This window comes from Ovis canadensis, chromosome 25 (assembly GCF_042477335.2).
Source record: "Ovis canadensis isolate MfBH-ARS-UI-01 breed Bighorn chromosome 25, ARS-UI_OviCan_v2, whole genome shotgun sequence".
NCBI classification, from domain to species: domain Eukaryota; kingdom Metazoa; phylum Chordata; class Mammalia; order Artiodactyla; family Bovidae; genus Ovis; species Ovis canadensis.
Window position 1 is genome coordinate 31,289,530 of NC_091269.1, and position 17,400 is coordinate 31,306,929.

A 17,400-nucleotide genomic window follows, 5' to 3' on the forward strand; every position below is an offset into this window, starting at 1 on the left:
GCTGGAGGGGCTGGAGAGAGAAGCCACACTCAGGCCTGAGTAGACACTGGCCTCTATTCCACCCTGCAGGCTGTCTGGGAGTGTGGGGAGGGGGGAGAACGTACAGTTCTTTCATTTTTAAATGACATCTAATTAGGCTGAGCAACGATTTTCCTTTGTGTTTAAAAACAAATAAAAATCCATTTCCTTCGCCTGAATTGTCATCCTCCTGGCAGACACCCAGAGTGGCACCCCTGGGATCCTGCCGCTCTGCAGGGGCTGGAGGTTTGTGTGTGCCAGCCTCAGGGTGGAGGGCAGCAGGCACCCAGCTCCCTACTGGGCCTGGACAGCACAGCCTGTCCAGTGGCCACGGCCTCTCAGAAACGACCTGGACACACGTCCTGACCCTCAAACAGAAACATCTCCCAGTCCCTATGCACACAAGCAGCTCTCCTGCCCCGTGCCTGACCTGCGCCCCCTAGTGTCTAGAACTGGCCGGCCCCCAGGAGCACCAGCAGCACAGCTGTCTCCACTCCTCGCCAGGGCACTGCACGTGCCCACTCGCCGCTCTGCATACACGGCTGGCACAGCAGCTGTCATCCCATCTTCCAGACAGGGAACAAAGCCCCAAGGGTCTAAGTCGTTAGCCCCAGGCCTTACAGCTCCAGAGTGGTGAGCCCCGGTGAGTGTGGCCACCGTGATCTGCTATGGAACCCAGGATTCAGCGCAGGCTCCAGAGAAGGGAGGGCAGGTGCAAGGCGGAGGCAGGTAGAGGGAGACGTCCAGGGTCCCTGAGAGATGGACAAGGCCTGGCCCAGAGCCACCTGCTTGCGGAGTGCATGGAGGGGCCAGTGAGCGCAGCACTGTGGGGTGCCAGGGCAGGATCTGAGGGCCAGGTGTGTCTGTGCACCCGAGGGGCCCCGTGCTGGGCGGCCAGATCCAGGCCTGAGCTGAAACAGCCGGCAGTGTCACTGCCAGTAGGTGACACTCACAGAAGGTTTCCACCTACTGGGCCATCCTACATCCCCACAGCGGCCCCCAAGGCGTTACTGACCACTGCTGGGATGAGGTGCAGCCCAGGAGGCCAAGGACAGCCTGAGGTCACACAGTCTGGCCAAGCAGAGCCAGGAACAGCCCGCTGCTTCAGCCTGCAGGCGGGTTCTTTCTGCCAAGGGTTGAAAGTGAAAGGCACACTGCCGAGAACATGCTTGCCCCGCTGTGCCCAGGAAATGGGCCCGGCGCCCAAGCACAGTGCATAGGGCTCTTCGTGGACCAGAAACAGGCAGGACAACCAACTAGAACTTTCTACAATTCCTGACACCGCGACTCAGACCCAAAGAGATGCGTGGTAGAATGGAATGAAAATACTGCAGGGCATTCTCTGAGGACGTGGGGATGGAAGCATAAAGAGAAAAATATGTGAAATATTATGCCCTAAAAACAGCAAGGTATGTCCTTCTGTCCAAAAGTACTCACCCACATTGCTCACACATCAAACGACCAATGAAACCCGGAGGAGTTCCTAAATGGAAACGTACAGGCGACAGAATGAAACGTCTGGATATTAATAAACGATAAACCAAAAAAAAAATTCACCCATTTAATAAGAAGCTTCCCTAAGTCATGTTTGTGTTCAAGTAGCAATCAAAACTCCAATTATAGACACATCAGAAAAATAACCCTTAGAAGAAATCCCGTGAAATTCAATATGGCCAAAGCTGTACTCAGAGAAAAATTCATAGATTTCAATATATTTTAAATAAACGGGGGGTGGGGAATGAAAACAAATTAAGCACTTGATTCAAAAATCTAAAAAAAGAGCTTCTAAACAAAACAGACATTCAGCAGAACAAACTGAAGGCAGGAATTACTAAATGAGAAATTAGTGGATTTAAGGAAAGGAAGACAGTAGGACTTGCTGTACACCCAAGAGCTGGTTTTCTTTTGAAAGTGAAAATTTTAAAGATAAACCTTTGGCAATTCTCATCAACAAAAGGATGGAAGAAAGGAAGGAAGCTAGCAGAACGGGAGAGAGGGAAGCAAAGAATGGAGAGAGGAAGAAACGCAAAGACGGATGAAAAAGAGAAGCTAATGTGGAGAAGAAACCTTAAAAGGACAGATGATATAAATCCGTGCTAAAAGGCCCGAAAGCATTTTGAACTGGGATATTACCTAGAAAATATAAATAACCAAAATAGGCTGAAAATATTTAGAACCCAAAAGGACCAATAACCATAGTACAAATTAAGTAACTTCACAGCCAACTAAAACCTCAGGGAAAAATAAAAGCAAGCCCCGGCTGAGCCAGTTTCCAAAATGAATTATTTCAAGCCTTAGAGAGTCCGATAATTTTATATATTTAAACTATTTCAACTACACAATTCATATTGAAAACCTTTCCTATTCATTTTATGAAGCTAACATAACCATGATTTATAAATGTGACAAATATCTACCCTAATAGAAAAGTACGAATAAATTCTCACCTATGAATATAGATGAAAAACACCCCAAGCAACATATCAGCTGAATGAACTCAGCAGCATTTCAGAGCACAATTGCCTGACCCTGTGGGATTTATTCCAGGAACAGGATGATTTAGCTCAGAAAAGCTAATAAGTCAACACATTAATAGATCCAAGGAGGAAAGGAATTTGATGATTTTGCCAGATATAGGAAAGCCTCGGATGAATACCCATTCTTGGTGTACACTCTTGGCACTTAACGTGGGAATTAAGTGTACCTCATGATGAAGAATATCTGTTTGAAATTTAGGGTCAATTTCAGACTTCACAGCAAAACGTCAGAGGCCTCTTCATTAAAGTGAAGATGAAGCCAAGGACAATTGCTATTATTGAAAGCTGCTGTGTACCTTTTAGAAAACACAGTAAGATCAGAAAGTTTTTAAAAGATACATTAGAAATGAATTAAATCATTCTTGGTTTTCCAGGGAGCCCAACTGAAAATCTGTTCAAACTAATAAGAGAGTTTAATTATCAATTACCTAACACACATTTTTTTTTTTTAAAGATCAATATTTTACCTATCAACCTCCTCGGGGAACATCCCGACTCAGTCCATGTGGAATGTGTGTTTTCACTGCGGTGGCGAAAGAGAAGAGGGTATGTGTGAGCCAGGAATCTGCGTGTGTGGGCGTGTGTGCATGCCCTAGGGCTTCAGCTCTTCGCTGGCCAGGGACACATTCCCAATGGGCCCGCTCTGCCACCCACATCAGCCACCCGACTCACAGCCCCCTTTCCTGGCCACATACCCCTGACAGCCCTCCATGGTGCCCTCTCGGCTGGGCACCCCTGAGAACTCGCTTCCCTCTTCTAAGGATGCTGCACAGGCGCCTGGTGTGTGCAGGGGGTCCAGGCTCCGGGGTCAGCCAGCCCTAGGATGAACGCCTGGTCTGCTCACGGTGCTGCCTTACATCGTGGAGCCTCAGCCTCCCCTTGGGTCACTGGCACAGCCACCTTGTGAGGGTTAGAGGAGACCGGAGAGCTGGCTCCCAGGGCCTCTGACTCACACTTGCCATGGGCAAGGGGCGGCTCGTGCGGCAGCCACACTGACCTTTGGGAAATGCCGTGGGCTTGGCCCCAGCCAGGCAGGCGTGGGTGAGCAGAACAGTGAGGGTGGGGTGGTTCCACTGGAGGCTGAGACACAGGGCAGTGGGTTTGCCAGAGAAACCCCATGGCCCACCAACTGCCCTGAGGCCATGGGGCCAGAGCCCTTGGGGGCAGCAGGGCTCCAGCAGGGAAGAAGTGGAGAACCCCAGTAGAGGCCATCATCCACATGCTCTCACCTGACCCGTCACCTAGGACTCTCCATTCTGTCTGCCTCCAGGCTCCCCTTGTCCTGGAACCCACAGGGCTCCAGCCAGAAGCTGGGACAGTGGACATCGTGGTCAAGGGGCCAGCTCTGACCCCTGGCTGAACTCAGGCCAGCCGCAGCCCCTGTGGGCCTCAGCCTCCCCATGTGTAAAACAAGGAAGCAGAACTGGGCAGTCTCCGCGGGCCGCTCCAGCCCTTGTGTCTGCTTCTTCCTTCCCCCACTTATTCAGCTGACAAACATCCCTGAGGTCCTGTGACCTGTGCCACACACCTGGGACTGGAGGAGCCCACAGAGCACCCTGTTGGCCAGCAGAGGCAGCAGTAACGCCCCCCGCAGCGTGAGTGAGAGACGCGGGATCAGATGTCTGTGCTGGGTGCTGAGGGGGCACGGGGTGCGGTGGGGGGTATAACTCTGTAGGGAGACGTCAGGGAGGACTTGAGGCGGGCTTCCAAGGAAACTCCAAACCAGGGAGTTTCCAGCGGGTCAGGAGAAGGAATAACAGGGAGACATAACAGGTCTCACACCAGAGCCCTGAGAGACCAGCCCTTTTCTGCTCACTTACTTGCAACTCCCCAGAGGAGACTCCCAAGGAGCCCAGAGGAGTGGAGGGTGCAGGTGGCTTCCACAGGTACCTCAGCTCCATCTCCCTGGTCAAATCCTACCCACACCAAAGCCGATACCCCACGCGGCTGTCCTAGACGGCCCAGCCTGTGCAGACCCTGCACCACTGTGGGCCCGGTCTTGGTGGTTATGAGACTGTTCCCAGTGCCCCAGCACCTCAGAAGGCAGCCAGGTCGACACAGGATGCTCTGGCTCCCTCCATTCACCTTGCCTCCCCTGGTGGAACTCACGCGAGGCTCCCCCAACCCCAGCGGCAGGCAGGCCCAGCAAGATGGGGGCGGGCGTGGCGCCTGGGCGGGCTGTCCTGAACCGGCAGGTACAAGTGTAGGCAGCATGGCCAAGAGGCGGCAAGAGCCCGCAGGATGGAGCAAGCTGGGGCTCCGCATCAGCTCCCGGGCCAGACCCTCCCTGGACTCCATACTGCCCGCGAGTGCCAGGTGAATTGCCCCAGGGGGTGTCAAACTGCTCTCGCTCCTCTGCGCCCCCACCTGCATCCTTCCCCACCACTCCTTCCTCAAGCTGCTGCCTCTTCTCCATCTGCACCCCACATTTCCACCATCAACAGGGCCTCTCGCTTTACCTTCAGAGTGTGATCAAATCGGGCCTTCTCTCCTCCTCCACTCCCTCAGCTGAGCCCCTGAGCCCCTTGCGCTGGCCAGACTATCCTCTCAGCCTCACCAGCCCTGCCCCTGACACTGGCTTCCAGTCTGGTGCCTGAACACACGGGCAGCTTCCACTTCCAAGCTTGGCCTGACATCCTGGCAGGCACTCCTGCCCCCCCGCCACTATCTCCCTGCCTCTCGTCCAGCAGGTCCTCAGGTGAAAGGCTCCCTGGACTGCCCTACCGAAGGCAGCCCCACACTGGTGGTCAATGTGCTGGGCACCAAACACGCTGGACATGTCGCCAGGCTGAGGAGAACTGTCACTGCTGGTCCTAGTGAGATTGAGTGGGGCCATGTGACTCATCTGGCTCAAGAACAGTGAGTGGAAGTGACGTGTGGCACGGTGAAGTGGGGCACTGAAATGTCGGTGCGAGGGCCTCACTCCCCCTCTGCCATGGGACCTGTCAGCCCAGGTCCTTGAGAGAGGAAGGCTCGGGGTGGGGCCCTGCCAACCCCTCACGGACAAGCCAATGAGTGGAAATTACACTGTGCTGTTATTGGCCCCTGGCTTTGGGGGTGGTTCAGCTACTGCTGATAATCTAAATTATCCTGCCTGATGTACCTTTGATATTTTCTATTCATTTATTTTTTCTCTTTTAACACTTATCACCATGTAACATTCCATATCTCATTTATTGATTGTGCATTTTTTCTCCCCCTGTCTCTCTTGCTAGAAGGTGAGCCATGAGGACAGGAGCTGTGGTTTGTATCTGGTTCCCTGCTGAATCCACAGTGCCTGCACATAGCAGGGGCTCAATAAATGAGTAATGACTACATGAAAGAACGAATGAGTCCTGCTTCTTGGGCACAGCCAGGCCTGATTAGTCCCGGTTGCAGCCCCCTTCTTGGCCCCTGAGGTTCTGGGTCTACACTGATGAGCTCCAGGCTGAGAGGGCTTAAAGAGCAGCACCTGAATCACATCACCCGATCATCTCAAAGGAAGAACTGTAATAAACTGCTATGGAAATGTAACACTGCCTCATGCTCAGGATTAATTCCATGACAGGTTCTCAGCCTCCTTCCTATAGAAAAGAAGCTGCCCCTCATCGTGGGGCCCACATCCCTCAAAGCCCTAGCCTGAGGCTCACTGCCCTTAAATACACAGGTGTCTGTGTCCTGCCCCACTCTGTGCTTCTCCCTCTCTCTCACACACATCCCATATTTAAACATCCCACGGTTTTCACATAATCTCACTCTCACCCACACATCACACATACACACGTACACACCTCCCACGTGCCCACCTCGTTACAGTCCCCCTGTCTCCTCCAGGGCAAACAGGTGGTTCTGTGCCCCTCAAGTCGGGAAAAGGATGCACTGCGGTCTTGTCTCTTACACGCCTGACTGTGCCAGGCCTAGGGCAGCCACCCTCCCGCCGGCCCTGCTGCTGGGTTGCTGTCACCTGCCTCCCCACCGCTATCCGCCCCACAGGGGTCCGTACCAGCTGTGCAGGTGCCGCTCAGCTGTAGACTAACACTGGCCTCCGCAAGCAGGGCCAGGCAAGGCAGTGGCAGCCTCGGCTGCCTATCCGTTCTGAGCCCTGGGCACAGCCCACCTGGCAGCAGTTGCCCGCGGGGACCCACAGAGGGAGTGGCTCCCAAGGGCAAGCTTCTTCCAGGCCTGGCTGAAGATGTCCTCCGGGTGGCCGCACTCCTTGCCGGGAGGTCAGCCCCGCTTCCGCAGCTCGGCGGCGCAGGAATTCCTAGCCCCGCGGTCCTCCTGCAATCAAGGGGTTGCCCTGCGAGCGCGTCCGCGTCACCGCCTCCGCCACCCGCCGCCCCGCACCTGCCACGGGCCGCAGCCCTACCTGGGGCTCCAGAAACATCCTGGCTACCTGCTGCCAGCGCTGTCCCCCGGCGCCGCGGGCGTCTCGGGTGCGGCTGCCTCTCTGCCCGCGCGCCCAGGCGGCTCCAAACCTCGGCCCCGCCCGCGGACTTCCCCACGCCCGCCTCCTCCCGCGGGGCGGGGCCGGGCCAGGGGCGGGGCCGGGCCAGGGGCGGGGCCGGGCCAGGGGCGGGGCCGGGCCAGGGGCGGGGCCGGGCCAGGGGCGGGGCCGGGCCAGGGGCGGGGCCGGGCCAGGGGCGGGGCCGGGCCAGGGGCGGGGCCGGGCCAGGGGCGGGGCCGGGCCAGGGGCGGGGCCGGGCCAGGGGCGGGGCCGGGCCAGGGGCGGGGCCGGGCCAGGGGCGGGGCCGGGCCAGGGGCGGGGCCGGGCCAGGGGCGGGGCCGGGCCAGGGGCGGGGCCGGGCCAGGGGCGGGGCCGGGCCAGGGGCGGGGCCGGGCCAGGGGCGGGGCCGGGCCAGGGGCGGGGCCGAGGGGCGGCGGGCGCCCGGGGAGGGGCAGGGCCGGAAAGCTAGGAGTCTGGGTGGGGCCGAAGTAGGGGGCCCAGCGGTAGCAGGGGACTTGGGTGGGGCCGAGCGGACCACGTGGCAGGGGCCGGCGCCCGGCCCGGGTTCGAATGGGCGTGGCGCAGGGGGCATGGCAGGGGCGGGGCGGGGCGCTGCGGGAGGGCGTGGGGAAGGCGCAGGGGTTGGGGCGGGGGACCGGCGCAGCGTGGGCCGGGCTCACAGGCCCGGCGCGGGGTTTGGGGGCGCCAGGAGTGCAGGGGGAGCGGGTGGTGGCGTCAGTACAGAGGCCACAGCAGGGTGTCGGCGCTGGGCGCTCCGGACGGGCTCTGGCACTAGGCGAAGGGGCGCCGTGCTGGTAGGCGCTTCGCGCGGGGTGGGAACGGTCGTGTTGGTGAGATCCAGCTCACGGAGAGCCCCCTGCGCCCCCGTATCCTCCCTCGAGCCTCTCTTCACCCTCCCCAGCCTCACCTCATCTTAGATGTCCACTACAGAACTACGGCAGGTGTTTGGCCAGCGCTTGGCTTGAATGCCTCCCCTCACGGGGTTCTCACTCCACACAGCTCTGGCCTCGAGCGTCCCACGGAACTCTGTTCTGTTTCCTTGAGTGAACACAGGGGACACAGCAGCTGCTTTTGTGGGAGGACTAATCTAAGACACGGGATGGGGCGGGCCTGGCACACGGCACAGCGACGCGTCATTCCGCCCTCAAGAGCCCCAGCGCTGAGAAAGAATCCTGTCAGGCAACCGATCGCCCCACCACCGGGTTCCTGCGTTGCCCTCAACCCAGGCTCTGAGAATCTGAAAGGGAAAGGTGGACCGAGGGAAGACTGTCCTCTCTGGGAGGTCTAGAACCAGAGGGCCCAGAGGCTGAGTTGGGAATGGGAACAGGGCAGAATCTGGGAGAGCTCATGAGCAAGCCTGGGGCTGGGATGGGAAGAGGTAACCCTGTCAGTATTCAGGTAGGTCCGCTGGAAGCCTGCCTTGGACAGCCCCACACCTCACCCCCAGCAGCCCTGTGAGACATCCATCTCTCCCCTCAGCTGCTCCCTCTCCTTTGCCTGTTCTGTCACCAGTAGCAAGACTGGCCCTCAGGCTGAGTCCTGGAGGACGGCTATTTCTGTCCTGAGGAATGAGGGGCTGTGCTGAGTCCCTTCACCAGTCTCCTGCAAGAGGATACAGCAGTTTGGAAACCACTCCACTTTCTCTTCTAACACTGGAACCCAGATCTCACTGCTCCAGCACCTGCACTATTAGCTATAGCCTTGTACAGCTCCTGGGGTGGGTAGTTAGGTAGAAGGGGGCAACAGCAGAAATGGCCAGGGCTGCAGATACATCAGCTCCCCCACCCAACACACACACAAGCTTTCACACTATCCTCCCCCTGCTGCTTCTGCATCTCCTTTCACGCCAGTCAGAGGATGCAGAGCTCACAGTGGCCTCCACAGGGAACTCACGGCAGCAGGACCAGCCTGGATCCTTGGTCCTGAGCCTGCCTGGCCACGCTGCCCCTTCAGAAAACTCCATGGTGCCAAGAGGGGTGAAGGGTTTTGCCCTGAGGGAGTCTGCCAGGCACCTTCCCCCCAACAGTCCTCGGCTCTATCCCACAGCCCTGCAGGACAGTTAGACCCTCAGGTGGCCACAGTATAGTTCCAGAAAGTCCACGTGGGCAGTTAACACCCCTACTGCCACCTGCATTCAGAGCAAGCCTTCCCCTCTGCCTCTCTAGGTGTTGCAGTCCAGAGGAGGTGGCTGAGCCCATGTACAGCCCCACTGCACCTTTCTATACATGCTCACTCACAGGTTTCACCAGCATCCCTTGATAAGGTAGATGCTTTCCCAGGAGGAAGGAGCACCCGCTGCCCACTGTCCCTGCGATAGGAATGTCCTCACATACATGGATGGTGCTCTCTCTCCTCTGCTCACAGGTGTGACCTCAGCATTCATGTGTGCACATGGACCACAGCCACATCCTTCCTGGTTCCCATGGAGGCAGGGAGATGGGCCTGCCAGGGCTGACCCCTGCCAGGCTGTTCCCCTGCCTGAAGCTGTGGGTGGGGCTGGGCTCAGGGAGCAAGATGCTACAGGGAGAGCTTGAGGGGACCAATACGGGAACCCAGTAACCTTGCCAGAGCTGGCTTCAGAAAGTGGAAAAGGAACCAGGTGTGGTGCGGCCAGTGGACATGTGCTGGGGGCTTCTGGGAAGATGAGGCAGCCCAGATGATGTGGGCTGGCCATGAGGCCAGGAACAGGGCATCTATCCCATGACCATGCGAGGACACTCTGAGCAAAGAGCCGCAAAGCCTGATTCCGGGATGACAGTGACCCTGGACATCCTCACAAGTACAGACACCTGGGACCAACGAGAAACTGGGACAGGAGGCTGGACTCAGGGCTACAGGCTCCTAATTAATGTCCCTGCTTCCACCCATCCTGCCTTGACACAGTAGCTCGATTGGCCCTGTTAAAACCTATGTTGGGTCCTGCCCACCCACTGCCCAGAACCCTCAGTGAAATGAAAGCCAGGGTCTAGTGGCCATGTGGGTGCTCCGACAGGAAACCTCCCACCTTCCACTGCCCCCACCCGCCCCCTGCTCGCCCGCCCTCTGTGTGCAGCGTTCTTCCTCTTGAGTCTGTACTGAGGTGTCACCTTCTTGGTGACATATTTACAGTGTTAACCTCCACTCCCACACTTCCTCTCCCCCTGAACTTTCCTTCTGAAGGCCACTTCAGTCTGACATATTCTTTCTACTTCCTTATTTGTCAGTGTCTCCTCTAGGGAGAACTGAGCTCTGTGAGTGCAAGGCCTTGTTGGTCTGTTCACGGCTGTGCCCCAGGGACTGGGACATGTTTGCATACGGGGGCACTTGACACCTCTCTGTTGAGTGAACACGTGTGTGTATGTATGCCTGTGAATACGTGTGCAGAGCTAGACGTAGGTGTATACATCCAGTTCAGGCTTCATGTCCAGAATATATAAAGAACTCACATAAATCAAAAAGTCTGAAGACCCAACGTTTTAAAAATAGGCAAAAGACTTGAAGAAGGATATCCAAAAAGATGATAAACATAAGAAAAAGCACTCAATTTCATTAGTCATCAGGGGAAGGAAACTTCACACCACCGTGTGATACTGCTGTACGCCCACCAGGGTGGCTAAAATGGAAAGGCAGAAAATTCCAGGTGCTGACAGGGGTGTGGCACAAGAGAAACTCCCATCGGTGGTGAGAGCTGAACTGGTAAAGCCACGTGGGAAGACAGTGCCTAAGAAAGCCAAGTGTACACAGACTGCAGAATTCCTCGCTGGGTGCAGAACCACCAGAAATGCTTACACACTCACACCCGAAGACCCATCCAGCAGTGTTTAGAGCACCACTGTCCACAATGGTTCTATACTGGGAACCAGCTGGCTGCCCTCCACAGCGAGGAGGTAGAATCACTCTGGGAGTGCCGCCATCAACAAGAGTGGACACACCAGGATCTGTCTTACCAGCATCACGTGGAGCAGAAGAAACCAGACGCGAAAGAACATCTAATCAGGAGCCAAGGGGTCTGCTGGGGCTGGGTACTGATCACCCATGTATTCACCCCAAGAGAAGTCTGAGCTGCAACATTTATGATCATGCGCTTTCCTATATGTACATGACACTTCAGAACAATTTATATTTAGAAAAAAGTTGGGAGAGAGAAAAAAGAAGAAGAAGAAATAACATGCCAGTCAGGGCAAAGCTGTCTGAGCCTCGAGACCCTTCCAAGTGTGTTGTGAGCCACAACTCAGAGAAGCAGAACTGGGGAAAGGGGCATTTTAAGGTGGTCTCTGCCTCCCTCTCCTCATTCTGTCCAAAACCAAAGGCCTCTCTGGGTAAAAACTTCCTTCCTTTAAAAAGGTACAGCCTGCAAGGTTTTAGTTTTGGAAGATGGAAGGGGGCCTCGTCTTGGGTGACTCCCATTTGCAGAGCAGAGGGAGCAGGGCCCCAGGTGCTGGGGTGTGGACCAGCATCACGACAAAGACCCTGTGGAGGCTAAGTCCTCAGAAGCTAAGGCTCCAGGGAGGGTGGGGGGCATGGGGGGGAGGGGCAGGTGCCAGCAGGCTCAGGTGAGAGTCTCATGGGACCTGAGGGACCAATAGAGGTGACCGCCACTGGTGAGGGAGCAGGTGACAGTCAGATTCTGCTTCCTGCACACACTCCCCTCCCCACACTGTCCAGCTGAGGCCCCCACCCAACCAGCCACTTTATGACCCAGGGCAGCCGTGCAGGCAGAGCTTCGGCTCCAACTCTGAGTGTCATGGATGAGGCAGGCGCCTCTCTGAGTTATCATTTCCTGGATATAAAGCAGGGTTCATGACCCCCAGGTCACAGGGCAGCCGGCAAAACATGAAGCCAGAGAATCAAGCACGTGGTAAGCCCTGGGAAACTTCTCAGTTTCTAGTTCCGAGGACTTGAGCTGTCCAGGGCTCTCCGCCTGGCCTGGGAGGCAGCCCAGGCCATCTGAACTCATAACCACCCCCGGAGAGGCCCTTTCCAGTTTCCTCCACGCCCTCGCTAACAGTGTTTAACAGGAACCTGTGGGATATGGTGTGCCCCGAGGGCCAGTCAGCAGTCTGAGCAGTCATGGGTTGCCCAAGCTCACACCCACGCTAACCCGTGAGCTTCATGGCACGTGTGTTTGACACCCTGGGGCAGGACCTGACTGCTGACCCTGTCCTCAGGGGACCCAGATGAGGTAGGCAGGCTGACGTCCACTGAGAACACACACGGCTGTCTAAACTTCCCTAGCCCTGTCCCATGGACACTCCCTTTGGAGGATAATGTTGGAAACAAACACACTGATATGGTTTTAGGTATCACCGGAGCCCAAAGGGCAGGGGAGCGCAAATGAGAGGAGAGTAGACCATTCTGATGCCCCCTCACACAGCACAGGTTACTGCTCTGCCAACAGAGCAGCCCCCTGCAGGATCCCCCAAGAAGCCTTTCCGTTGCCTCTGCTTGCCTTGACTGTGGCACTCCCCTTCGTCTATGTGAAAATAGATTAAGGTAGAGCCACCCATCCGCCAGGTTGTGTAACTTGCCACAAATGTGCAACTAGGCGTGCAACTAACCATGACTAACAGCACAGACCACCTGGGATGGCGGCCGCTCCCTGCACCCGGGCCCGTCATCACTCTCCTGTCAACAAGCTGGGAAAGGAGGAGGTGGAGAAGGGACTTTAGGCGGCCACAGGGTTGTGTGTTAACTGCAGCCTGGCTCCCTCCCTGGGCCCAGGTGCAGGGGAACCAAGGGGCCAGGCGGGCTAGGTGGGGACAGTTCCCCAGGGGCCTAGCCAGACCCAGAGGGTCCTAGGGGTTGGGGAGGGGCCTGGGTGCCCCAGTGGGCAGGGCTGGAAGGAGGCAGAGATCTTGGTGCATGGGGGAGCCTGCTCTCACAAAGGGTGCCAGGAGGGGCCAGACGTTAGAGAACCAGCCCTTTGCAAGGGGAACTGGGTACATCAGGAGAGCTGTCCCTCCATGCTTGGTGCCAGAAGCCTGGCTTCCACTTCCAGAGAAGGAGGGACGGCAGGTGGGAGGAGATCCGTGAGGACCCTCAGTGGAGGAAGGAAAGGAAGGGGGTGCCTGGGCATAAGCATATCTGGTCCTGTCCTCCAGTGAATTGGGACCAGTTCCTAGCAGCCCTCCCTGGCCGTGCTCCCCTGAATCCTGCCACCCCTTCACATTGAGTGCCCACCAATCCAGGCTGGCAGTACTGGGCAGAGATCACCAGGCAGAGGTGGAGCAACCAGCCCAGGGGGGCCTGCAGAGCCTCTGGGCTGGTGCCCTGGTGCCCACGGTGGGTGGACCAGGAAGGGGTGAGGAGCAAGCAAGTACCAGGAGGACCACCTGAGGCCACACTCTGGCCCTTTCCACGGCCCCACCCCCAGGCCTCAGAGAGGCCACACTCAGGTTCCTGCTCTCCAAGAAATAAGTTAGTTCCTCACAACCCAGGCCTCCCTTCTGGCGACACTCCCTAGCCAATTCAGATTCTGGAGGCGGTTTTCTGGTCTATGTGTGGGACCAGCCACCAGCATTTATCTCCCAAGAGCAAAGGAGGAGAAAGAAACCCCTTTCCCTGAGGAACCCAGACCTGAGTCCCCAGCACGTGACAGCGGTGGGAGGTGCAGAGGAACCTGGCTGGTGGCCCGGGCAGACAGACTCCCCCTGGACCAGAGTGGCAAGACCCCACCTGCCATGGCACCCCGAAAGTTCCCATTCCTCCGAGTCAAATATTTGGCAACCTGATGGGCAACCCTGATGTTAAAAGGCCATTCCAGTATTGGTTATCATTAGAGAACAGTCCTCTGGCCAAGAGAACATGACCTTCCCATTTGGAGGCCTTGCCATGGGGAAGCTGACCCTGGGCGGGGGGGGGTGGTCATGTGGAGGTCAGGACCAAGGTGAGACTTCTGGGTCTTGCAGGGCCATGCTGAGAGGATGAAGATCCCGAGGTTGGGTCCTCCAGAAGGCCCGTGACCTGAGGCTGGGCAGCCCCATGGCCTTGGAGCCCTGCCGGCCACTCTGTCCAAGACGATGGTTGTTCTCTGGGCGGTGGTGGATGAGGAAGCACACGGGACCCTCAGCGAGCTGCCCCTGGACTCTGCAGTCATTAGCAGATGGCCCTGGGCAAGGTCACACTTCTGTGAGCCTCAGTCCCCACCCCAAACAGGGACTCACTCCCTGGGATGACATAGGAGCCTGACGAGAGGATACACAGGGGTGGCAAAGGCAGGAGGTGTAAAGGGAAAGACCCTGCCCCACGCAAAGCTCCCACCCTAGAGGAGTGAGGACTGCCTGGGGAACAGGCCAGCCAGTGGGGCCAGGACAAGGTGTGAATGTCCTCATGGCGCCCTGCAGGGCCTCCACCTCAGAGCTAGCGAGAGACAGAGGGCCTGCAAATGAAGACACAGGAGAGGCCCATCTACCAGGAGCAAGCGGCTTCGTGGCAACCAGAAGCCTGAGTCTCAATTCTCACTTGTGCCATCTGCAAAAATACCCTTTAACGTAGCACAGGGTGTTAGCACGAGTGTCAGAGTCATTGGTGGGAAAGGCGAGAAGCGGATGACAGAGGTGGGTTTCCACAAGGCACCTCGTGGGACAACAGCCCCTCCTTGGTAGCCTGGTGGAAAGTATAGCAGGTCCATGCACACACACGTGATCTTGCACTTGTGCACAGGCTTGTGTGTGCCTGTGTGCACGTATCAATATTGGCATGTGTGTTCTTTGTGCATGAGTGTGCGTGGGTATCATGAGTACACGTGTGCACACGTGTGCATGCGTGTACCTGTGGCCTCCCTGTGCATGAGTATGTGCGTATGACACAGACTGGCATATCCACCCTGAAAGGGTCCTCAGGGCACCTGCCCACCACTGGCCTCCTCTTCTATGTCTTCATCGAACACTTCCCAAAATTTCTCCACTGCACATGACTGTCTCTGTCATCAGCATATTGAAATACATGTTCTTTTGCTAAACAGGATGGGATGCTATGGTGCTCCTCCTGAGGATGCCTGGTAGGAAGCAGGGCTGGCTTGGCAGTAGCCCACCAGGGGGTGCCGCCCCTTGAGCATCCTCACCGCTCCTAGAGAAGGGAGACCTGTTCCTGCCAGCCAGGGTGCAACCAAGGAAGAGAGGGTGCCCAGGGCAGCCAGGCAGCATGAAGGATCAGAAGAGCCCATGGACCCTGCTGGGTGGGCATCAGGAAAGGCTGCATCAGGCAGCACAGCTGAACGGGAGCAGCACCCTCCAGCCTCAGGACAGGGCCCTGCGCTGCCTCGCTCACCAACAGTGTGATCTGCTGTATGTTCTCAGCAGTGCTCGTTGCTTCTCTCCTTACATCCCACTAGCTTCTCCCTCCAGCTGGCAGACCAGAAGGCTCTGCTTGGTCCCAGGCAGGGACAATCTGTGGGAGCCAGCCTAACAGGTGCCCTCCTCCCTGTACAGGCTGGTTTTTACTGTCTTGGGGATTTATCCACTTGATTCTCACCTCCACGACTTATGTGATCACCCATCCTCCAAACTGTGGCTCTTCTTCTCTCTCTGTCCCAGTGCCTTTTGGGCCCACCCTGTCACCTCCTCCAGGAAGCCTTCCTGATGCTCAGAGCATGCTCGAGGGCCTTGCCCTTGGATGGCACCTTATACCCTAGCCTTCGTCCCACCACCTCTTAAGGAGAGCTAGTGGCTCCCTGGAGGGCCTCCCTGAGATCTGAGCTCCTGTCTGGTTTCCATCAGTCACGTGTGCTGTGTGGTGTAGTGATGTCTGCCTTGGGTGAGAGCATGGAGAAAGAGGCACCAAGGCCCTGGATCTGCACCACTCCTCCGGCTCCTCATTGGTGGGCTCCTCAACCACTGAGTGGCATGTTGCATTCCTAACTATTCACTTATTCATTGTTTTTTTAAGTTAATGAACATTTACTATGTGCCAAGTTCTCAGAGACATTGTCTCTGCACTCAGAGTTTACCCTCAGGGTTATGGGAGGGAAGAAGGGTAAACAAAAGAACAAAATCCAGCTGGTGATGAGTAGGGGATGGCATACAGCCTGAGGGTCCAAGGCCACCTCCCTGGGCAGGGTGGGGGGTGAGCCTGGAGCAGAGGCTGCTAAGCAGGGTGGGAATGTCCTGGTAAATGTACCAGGAAGGGTGTGCCAGGCAGAAGGCACAGCAAGTGCAAAGGCTCCCAAGAACAGAAGGAGCTCAGTGCACTCGAGCCAAAGAAAGACGGATGTGGGGGCCTGCAGTGGGAGACGTGTGTGCGTACATGTGGAAGTGCTCAGTCGTATCTGACTCTGTGCAATCCCATTGACTGTAGCCTGCCAGACACCTCTACCTATGGAATATTCCAGGCAAGAATACTGGAGCAGGTTGCTGTTCCCTTCTTTAGGGGATCTCCCCGACCCAGGGATCAAACCTGCATCTCCCATGTGTCTGCACTGGCAGGCAGATTCTTTACCCACTGTTCCACCATGCACACTATGGCTTCCTGGGAATTCTTCCGAAGCTCAGCTGAGTTGAGACGGGGCAGGGAGACCCAAGCTACCTGTGAGGCTTTCCCCAACAGAAAGTAAGAAACAGAAGGTTCAAGGTTTGATGCTCCCCTCAAGACCCTGAGCAGTCCCAGTGCAGCTAGGTACTAGCTTTAAGCCCTTGGGAGCTGACTCAGCAGCGACCTCTTAGGGATGCTCAGAAAAATATCAATAACCTCAGATATGCAGATGATACCGCCCTAATGGCAGAAAGTGAAGAGGAACTGAAGAGCCTCTTGATGAAGGTGAAAGAGGAGAGTGAAAAAGTTGGCTTAAAACTCAATATTCAAAAAACTAAGATCATGGTGTTTTGCCCCATTGCTTCATGAAAATAGATGGGGACACAGTGGAAACAGTGACAGAGTTTATTTTCTTGGGCTCCAAAATCACTGCAGACGGTGACTGCAGCCATGAAATTAAAAGACACTTGCTTCGTGAAATTAAAAGATGCTTGCTCCATGGAAGAAAAGCTATGACAAACCTAGAAAGCGTATTAAAAAGCAAAGACATCACTTTGCTGACAAAGGTCCATATAGTCAAAGCTATGGTTTTTCCAGTAGTCATCTATGAACGTAAGAGTTCAACCATAAAGAAGGCTGAGTGCCAAAGAACTGATGCTTTTGAATTGTGGTGCTGGAGAAGACTCTTGAGAGTCCCCTGGACTTCAAGGAGATCAAACCAGTCAATCCTGAAGGAAATCAACTCTGAATACTCATTGGGAGGACTGATGCTGAAGCTCCAATACTTTGGCCACCTGATGAGAAGAGCCGGCTCACTGGAAAAGATCCTGATGCTGGGAAAGACTGACGGAGAAAGAAGAAGGGGGCGACAGAGGATGAGATGGTTGGGTGGTATTATTGACTCAACGGACATGAGTTTGAACAAACTCTGGGAGATAGTGAAGGACAAGG

General features: G+C 56.2%; 1 protein-coding gene across 8 annotated transcripts in view; it reads right to left on the minus strand.

The window, feature by feature from the left end:
• Positions 1-17,400, minus strand: part of RASGEF1A (RasGEF domain family member 1A) — a 178,089-nt gene that overhangs the window by 32,044 nt on the left and 128,645 nt on the right. For 2 of the 8 annotated variants that reach the window (XM_069571672.1, XM_069571670.1), the window contains exons 1-3: positions 6,904-7,002; positions 6,652-6,815; positions 1,456-1,501 (exon numbers count right to left, since the gene is read on the minus strand). The exons of 1 other annotated variant lie outside the window; for it this stretch is intronic. In XM_069571672.1, coding sequence (XP_069427773.1) covers positions 1,456-1,461 — 6 coding nt within the window. In that variant the 5' untranslated portion in view covers positions 1,462-1,501; positions 6,652-6,815; positions 6,904-7,002. Of the gene's footprint in view, positions 1-1,455; positions 1,502-6,537; positions 6,816-6,903; positions 7,026-7,909; positions 8,078-17,400 lie in introns of those variants that run through there. 5 more of the 8 variants (XM_069571669.1, XM_069571674.1, XM_069571676.1 and 2 more) reach the window with 5 other exon arrangements.